The sequence below is a fragment of the Pseudoliparis swirei genome, chromosome 21 (genome assembly GCF_029220125.1).
Source record: "Pseudoliparis swirei isolate HS2019 ecotype Mariana Trench chromosome 21, NWPU_hadal_v1, whole genome shotgun sequence".
Taxonomy (NCBI): domain Eukaryota; kingdom Metazoa; phylum Chordata; class Actinopteri; order Perciformes; family Liparidae; genus Pseudoliparis; species Pseudoliparis swirei.
In genome coordinates, this window is record NC_079408.1 from 3566078 (window position 1) to 3575072 (window position 8995).

Consider the following 8995-nt stretch of genomic DNA (forward strand, 5'->3'; position numbering starts at 1 on the left):
AAGAATACACAGCTTCACGTCTGTAAAAGTCTCTGAGGCTAAAACGAGGCACGGGTTGAGGGTTTGAATCCCGCCCTGACCTCCGAGACAGAAAGGTGTGTGTGTGTGTGTAGATTAAAAGATGTACACAACGTCGCATGAACACAAAAATGCTAAATGTTATCTGGACTGGAGGGTAGAGAGGTCTCACACACACACAGGCCAAGTGTGTGTATCTATCTGTCTGTGTGCGTGCATCTGTCTGTGTGTGTGTGTGCGTGTATCTGTCTGTGTGTGTGTGTGTGTGCGTGTATCTGTCTGTGTGTGTGTGTGTTTTTACAAGCCCTGAATCTCTAGATTAGTATCTGTTCTGCTTCAGCTCAATGCAGTCTGCTCTCCCACGCCCAGGCCTGCAGCTCGCACCCTCTTCACCTCCATCTCTCTCTTTTCATCCGTCGGTTTTATTGCCGTCTCCACGCTCATCCCCCGCGAAAATGCGTTCATCCGGAAAGAAAAGCACGACAGCGCTCGCTCTTTAATAAGCCTCTAAAACGCGCACACACACACACACACACACACACACACACACACACACACACACACACACACACACACACACACACACACACACACACACACACACACACACACACACACACACACACACACACACACACACACACACACACACACACACACACACACACACACAGTGTTAATTTCAGTATTTTCTGTGGGCTTTCTCTCTCTCTCTCTCTCTCTCTCTCTCCTCGTTTACCCGTGAGCTGCAGATATTTAGCTCCGCCCCCTCCGTCTCCATCCATCTCCTAGGTCTCTCTATCATTCCCCCTCTCGCTCTCTCCTGAGAACCCTTTAACCCTGAGACCACGAGTGTGTGTACGAGTGTGTGTACGAGTGTGTGTACGAGTGTGTGTACGAGTGTGTGTAAGAGATTAAAAAGCGAGTAGGTGGGCCAGGTGAGACTGGAATTCCCCCGCTCATCAAACACTGATGATTAGACACCTGTAATGATCTGAACACACACACACACACACACACACACACACTCTGGTAAACAGTACACACAGCTGCAAACACACAGTGTGTATCTCCATCATGCACACACTTACTGAACCCTCTCAATTTAACCACACACACACACACACACACAATTCTGTGAGACTCACACACCTGTCCTGTAAACTATACTGTTGCATTGTGGGTAATGTAGTCTATAGATTTAAACACAATGAACCTGAATCAGAGATAAAAATCTCCAGAGCGTGCGAACGGCGCTGATCTAATGTGGCGGGGGGGGGGGGGGGGATTCCTTCCTCTGGTAGACATGACAACCAACCCCGGCCTAGCTGGTCCTAACATGCCCCGCAACCATCACCGCCTGGCAGAGAGAGAGAGAGAGAGAGAGAGAGGGGCGGCTGAATACCTGGATAGAGAGGGAAGAGAGTAAGAGGGAGAGAGAGAGAGGGGGGGAGAAAGAGAGGGAGAGAGAGAGAGAGAGAGCACGCCTGTGGCGTTCAGGGCTGCGTGGTCTTTTACATTTCATCTTTTTTATAGTTTCAGTGCATCTGTTTTTTTAAGAAAGCTTTTTCTTTAAAGTTCCCTCATCAGGACCAGCTGAGACTCCTCCTCCTCCTCCTCATCATCATCGTGTGATCGGGTCTCGAGGAGGAGGAGGAGGAGGAGGAGGCAGGTCACAGCAGGTCCACATTTCTCTTAAATATCTCCACTTTAAAACCAGACACAGCAGCTGTTCAGCGTTTAGAGGAGGAGGAGGAGGAGGAGGAGGGGGGGGGGGGTTCTATTGTTTCTATACCAAGAAAGAAAAAGTTAAGTAAAATGGACATACAAATATATATATAAATACTCGGTGGGTGCCCAAAGGATTGCCTTTAATATCATCTCCTCCTCCTCCTCCTGCGTGACAGATGTCTCATATTTCCCGTTGTCCTGACCGTGGGGGGTTGTCTAGGAATGCTATCATTACATAAACAATACATGCATTTGATAAAACACACACACACACACACACACACACAATAAAGATGGAAAAACAAGGTGAATCAAACACAAGTTTTAAAAGGTGTTGTCCAGAGTGAAGTTTTCTTTTTTCATATCTTATAAAAATAAAAATATATATTTATATTTCCAATCTAATAAAGAAATAAAAGTGAAAGAGAGAGAACTAAAGTGTAACCCTGAACGCAACAGGTGACACAACCTGGAGAAATGATGAGAGAACATCACCCTCCAGAAACATCCCGATGACATCATCACAGGTGAGAAGAGAGGAAGAGGAAGACGAAGGAGAGAAACATGATCAATAATGAGAGCAACCGTCTCATAAAGGCTCCGGAGGCTGAGCTGCATACCGGCAGAGAGACCTGCAGGATGAACTGAGAGAGAGAGAGATGGAGAGAGAGAGAAGGAGAGAGATGGACAGAGAGAGAGAGAGACAGAGAGAGAGAGGGAGAATGAGAGAGACGGACAGAGAGAGAGGAGAGAGAGACAGAGAGAGAGAGAAGGACAGAGAGAGAGAGAGAAGGAGAGAGAGAGGGATAGAGAGACAGAGAGAGGGAGAGAGAGACAGAGAGAGGGAGAGACAGAGCGAGAAGGAGAGAGAGAGAGAGGGAGAAGGAGAGAAGGAGAGAGACGGAGAGAGAGAGGGAGAAGGAGAGAGAGACAGAGACAGAGAGAGAGAAGGAGAGAGAGACAGAGAGAGAGAGAGAAGGAGAGAGAGGGAGAGCGAGAGAAGGAGAGAGAGAAGGAGAGAGAGACAGAGAGAGAAGGAGAGAGAGACAGAGAGAGAAGGAGAGAGAGACAGAGAGAGAGAGAGAAGGAGAGAGAGAGGGATAGAGAGACAGAGAGAGGGAGAGAGAGACAGAGAGAGGGAGAGACAGAGCGAGAAGGAGAGAGAGACAGAGAGAGAGGGAGAAGGAGAGAAGGAGAGAGAGAGGGATAGAGAGACAGAGAGAGGAGAGAGAGGGAGAGAGAGACAGAGAGAAGGAGAGAGAGGGAGAGACAGAGCGAGAAGGAGAGAGAGAGAGAGGGAGAAGGAGAGAGACAGAGACAGAGAGAGAGAAGGAGAGACAGAGAGAGGGAGAAGGAGAGAAGGAGAGAGACGGACAGAGAGAGAGAGACAGAGAGAGAAGGAGAGAGACGGAGAGAGAGACGGACAGAGAGAGAGAGACGGACAGAGAGAGAGAGACAGAGAGAGAAGGAGAGAGAGATGGAGAGAGAGAGAGACAGAAGGAGAGAGAGATGGAGAGAGAGAGAGAGATAGAGAGAGAAGGAGAGAGACGGACAGAGAGAAGGAGAGACGGAGAGAGAGAGACAGAAGGAGAGAGAGAGAGAACACACACACACGCGTATGTACGGTGCAAGTTATTAGGATTTGGAAAGAGGAAGAAAGAGAGCAAGAAAGAGGGGGAAGGTGATGGAAGTTAACGACGAGATAGTTGGATTAAAGTTGCGTGTCAGTTTTTATAGTGGCGCTGGCCGGCAGCCAGGGGGCGCTGTGCTCACCTCCAGAACCGCAGCGTGTCTCAACGCTCGCAGCTCATTGGTCGCTCTTCTTTTCTTTCTTTAACTTTTTGTTTAAAAATGGGAAAAAGAAACCGAAGACGACAAAAAGAGAGAGACGAGCCGACCGGATCAGCACCGGGCAGGAAGAGAGAGAGCCGGGCGGGACTCAAGACACCAACACATGAGACATCTGGAGATACGAGACCAATCAGAAGACACGACATCCACCTTCAACAGGAAGCTCAAATAACTCACAAAGGTCACGGAAGGTCACGGAAGGGTCAAAAGAATAACAAAACGTGCCTGTAGCTCGTCTTTTACTTTGAAACAAGTCCGTCTGGACGAGCGTATAACAGGTGATGTGATAGCGCTGCAGTCTGAAACAGCACACACACACACACACACACACACACACCACACCAACTTATTCCCCATGTGGCTTTCGGGGGACCGTTTCCTCCGCTGGAGTTTAATTAGACAAACAGGTGCCCAAAGTGAGCGAGAGAGCTTCAGAAGTAGGGAGGGAGAGAGAGAGAGAGAGGGAACCAGACTCCTCCCACACTAGTCAGAACAGCTCCGGTGACTTCCTTCATTCGTTCACGGACGACTGCAGACGACACGCTAAGCTGTGTGCTTTAGCATCGTGTGTGTGTGTGTGTGTGTGTGTGTGTGATCGCTTCTCCCCTCAGACCGGCGGCCCGAGGGACGCGGTGCTGTTTTCGGGCGATCCGATTGGAGGACGCAGCCGTCACTCCTCACATCCTGGTACTTCAGGTTTAGACCGCGATCAACAAACAACTATTTTAAATCACAATCAGAACGCCAACGTAGAAGGTTGTCAAGAGATAATACTATTTTATTTATTTTAAAAGCCGGATTTCACACCGAAACAAGGAAATAAGGAAACGAGGTGACTTTGTGTTTGACCTTCAGAGAGAAAGAGGAGCGTAACCACGGATACGGCGTGGAGCAATACAAAAAGGCGCTGAATGATGGAAAGAGGAAGGAGAGGAAACAAGGAGACATCTGTGGATCAAGGTCACCCGCCGATCTCAGACAGATTAGAACGTCTCCCTCCCTCCCTCCTCCTTCCTCTTCTTCCTCTTCTGCAGGAAGAATGCAAAACAATAACAACTTCGCGATGCCTCTTCTTCTCCCCGTCGCTCCGGGTTCAACGTTTTAGTTTCTCGTTGCTTCTGAAGAGAAGAGAGTTTCACTTTGTTCCTCCGAGCAGCGCTCAGCCTGACTGGCTGGAGGAGGAACATCGCTTTTCTAGAGAGAGAGAGCGAAGGGAAGGAGGGAGGGAGGGAGGGAAGGAGGGAAGGAGGGAGGGAGGGACATGTCTTGTGACTGTTCAGTGTCGGTGGACTTGGCCTACTGGATCAGTCACACACACACATCTGGTTGTATAGAAGTCTATGTTTCATGTGTTCAAGCTGCATTCTCTCTCCTGACCACCAGGGGGCGACTCCTCTCGGAGGATTAAACCCTGTTAAACAGAAAGTTGTACTTCTGCTACTGTTAATAAATACTTCTACTACTTAGTGTAACTCCCACAACGGCTGATAGTACTCGTAGTACTTCTACTACTCGCTGTAGGAGGAGAGAGCTGGAGGAAGAGGAGGAGGAGGGGGAGTGTAAGTACTGGAGAGAAGTAATTAGCTGACTAAACATTGACTTTTTGGTCCCCACCTGTTAATCCTAATGACGTCGACAGCTAATTGACACCCCGGTGTGACTTCTCCCAGGACACACACACGTGTACACACACACACACACACACACTCCATCGTGTGTATAAAGGAGGTAAATAGGTCTTTGGAATTTGGCTTCCAGGATGAACACAAAGGGAAGAGAGACGTGCACAACAACAACAACAACACAGAGATATGTAATACAAGTTTAGAAGCTGCCAGACAGAAAGATGAATGAACTTTTATTGTGCTTTTTTTGCCCTGAATTTTGTCTGCAGGAGAAATTAAAGTCTCGCTGCAACCGACAATTAACTTTATAACAACTTGTTTGATGAGGGAACAGCAAATCTCTGCAACAGAGGATGTTATGACACACACACACACACACACACACACACACACACACACACACACACACACACACACACACACACACACACACACACACACACACACACACACACACACACACACACACACACACACACACACACACAGAGAGAGAGTCAGGTAAAAAGTGAGGCAACCTGTGTGTATGTATGTGTGAGTGCACAGGAAAGCGTGCATCAAATTAAGTGTGTGTTTGTGGCTGCGCGGCGTGACGGGTTCAAAGGGAACCCTCCAGGTATACATTACAGCCGAACTCCCTCACCTGGCTGAAAAGGTAGATTCATATCAGGGCGCAGGATTAATACTGCATGCACACACACACCGAATAGTGGAACACTAACATATGAGACGCTCTGTTTAAGACAAATCCAAGGCAAATGTGAGGCTTTTTGAATATGTGCGTGTGTGTGCATATGTGTGTGTGTGTGTGAGAAACTATTTTGTAAAGGTTTTGCCTAGAGGAGTTAACCCTTCTTTTATATTAAAACTCTTTTGGAGATGCGTGTTTCGATGAGCTCTCGGAGGTGTCATGCCGGCGGCCTCCACCAGGGGGCCTCAGTGAGCACACAGAGAAAGTCAAATTAACCTGCAGCAGCACCTGCGTCCTCCCTCCATCTGTCATTCACGTCCTCCTCTCACGAGCCTCTCTCTCCGGGAGGGTGGGGTCCGCCACATTCCTTGGTACCCCCACACCATCACCATGGCAACAACAACAGCCACTGTCACCAGCCCGGGTAACCGAGGCGACCAACACCTACAAACACGCCTTCACTTCTTTTAACTCATATTAGACTCTTATGAAATGATTGATCCTCAGAGAGACATCCGACGTGTTTACCTCTACACACAGAACAATGAAGGTTCTGAAATGGTTCTCCAAGAGGCTTTGAGGTTCTACTGAAGAACCACTTTCATTTGAAGCACCTTTATACGTTCTTTGAAGAACTCTTTAAGGAAATGGTTCTTAAGAGAACCCTGCTTTTAAAGGTTCTTTGAGGAACCACAAATGATGCCTTAAAGAACCATGTTTAAGGCTCTTTGAGACACCTTTATAGGTTCTTTGAGGAACTCTTTAAGTCCTTTAAGGAACCACAAATGATGCCTTAAGGAACCATTTTTTTAAGGCTCTTTGAGACACCTTTATAGGTTCTTTGAGGAACTCTTTAAGGAAATGGTTCTTTACAGAATCCTGGTTTAAAAGGTTCTTTGAGGAACCAGATATGGTTCTTCTATGGCATCACTCTGAAGAACCATTTCCGGTTCCAGATGTTGTCTTCATTGTTCTGTGTGTAGTGAAATGGATCTGAAGCCCTCCAAGTTATTACACAATGTCGCAACCTCTTCATGAAACGGCCAAAGAATCTGGAAGTTTAATCTGTTTTGTAACACACAACAACAACAACACACACCAGCAGGCCGGAGCAAAGAGTTGACTGCCACTTGAATACGTCAGACAGGATGCATGACGTCATTGTTGTTGTTTACACCAAATGCTCCGCTGTAAACTTCGAGCTGATGCTTCACCCTGAAGTGACATCACGTGATGCAACGCAGCCAAAAGGGCACAAAATGAACCTTCGAGGTGGAGGGAGGTGTGCAAAAAGTCTCCTGGAAACACGCTGCAGGCTCATACCTCACATGATTGGACACGCCGTGTGCGCGCGTGGGCGGGCTGAGACGTGAATTATTAATGAGGATGTGAATATTCATCCTGTAGTGGAATATTACATGAGCACGCGCAACAAGACGGTATCTCAAGTGCAGGAGGACATTGCGCATGCGTGCGCTGGCTGCAGAGAATCAGAGCCGTGCGTGTTGTTAGGGATGAATAAATAAAGACGTGTTTATATTAATCCATATACTTTAATAGGCGCCAAATGCGCACGCGCTGTCGACATTGAACACACACACACACACATCTGCAAAAGGGAGACGCAACACATCCCGCTCGCGCTCCCCCGGGACGTGGAAGTCACCAAACAGAAAACTGACGCGCTGAGAGTTTTTAATAAGGAGAAAAGTTGTGTTTTTTTTACGAGAGACTTTTAAACAAAGTTTTCTAAAGCGCGCCGCAGTGTGAGTGAAGCGCGCCGGGCTGCGCGCCGGGCTGCTCGCCTCACGCGCACGGACCGGAGAACCGAGTCCGAGCCTCCCGTGAAACTACAAAGCAGAAACAAGGTGCCGACGTTTAGTGAAGAAGAAGAAGAAGAAGAAGAAGAAGAAGCAGAAGAAGAGCAGTAAAAGCTCAGGATCACGGTGTGAGATCGGGTTATTACACACAGTTTCACACTGTAACTGTATTATTATTATTTATATGAGAAGGAGAAGCCTCCTCTATTTATAACCCTCCGCGGGGCCGGTGAGCGAGCCGGTGGTGCCCCGGCAGCAGGGTGTCCTCCTCGGGTACAAAAACAGCTGATAAAAGGGGGTGGCTCTAAAAAAATATATATATCTTGCAACAACAACAAACAAATAAACAACAAGCACAAACTGTAAAAATTAAAATAAAAAGAAGAAGAAAGAAAGAAACCACTTACCGCAGAGTCGGACCGCTGCACCGCGACGCACAGCGCGAGGACCAGCAGCGCGAGCTTCACGTCTGTGTTCATCTCGGTGAATAAAACGAGGGTCCACTACACGAAGGCGACTCTCTAGTCGCGTGTCATGGCCCTCCTCTCGCTCTCTTTCTGCACTTGTTCTTCGGAGGAAAATAACTAAAGAGAAACTACTTCTTCTTCTTCTTCTTCTTTTTCTTCTTCGTGGGCTCGGCTGTTGCTGCGCGTGCAGAGGCTCCAGTGGTCCTGGCTGTGGCACCGCGCGCCTCTGCAGTCCCCCTTCTCTAACTTGTTCTCTCCTCGACTTGCCACTGCCTAGCCGGATCTCCTTTCCCGCGCACTGATTTGTTTTTGTTGCTCCCCTGAACCTACACACACACACACACAAACACACGCACACACACACACACGCCCAGACACACACACACACACACACACACACACACACACACACACACACACACACACACACACACACACACACACACACACACACACACACACACACACACACACACACACACACTCAAGACGATGCAGTCATCTAAATTTTTTTTGTTGAGATGTCAACCAATGTGTGACACCCGAGTCCAAATATTGAAGTCTTTAAAAATCATTTTACATTATTATAATTTTTTTTAAAGTTTCATGTTAGGACCTCGCGGATTGATTTGATGTCTTTCCTCCTGCGTGCCTCCACAATATGACGCCTGAGGCTACCAAAAAAAAAAAAAAAAAGTTTGACATTACACCTTTATTTGACTATCTACCTCAGGACATGTTGCATTCCTGCAGGATTGAGTGAGGGATTGGTGAACTTCACGAACCCAGAGA

The 8995-nt window shown here is 47.8% G+C and overlaps 1 protein-coding gene across 1 annotated transcript in view; it reads right to left on the minus strand.

The window, feature by feature from the left end:
* The window catches only part of col4a5 (collagen, type IV, alpha 5 (Alport syndrome)), a 30583-nt gene extending 22187 nt beyond the window's left edge, over window positions 1-8396 (minus strand). Inside the window, exon 1 of the mRNA XM_056442771.1 lies at window positions 8144-8396. Within this exon, the coding sequence (XP_056298746.1) occupies window positions 8144-8215 (72 nt within the window). The 5' untranslated portion in view covers window positions 8216-8396. The remainder of the gene's footprint in view (window positions 1-8143) is intronic.
* Between the last annotated feature and the right edge of the window lie 599 nt (window positions 8397-8995).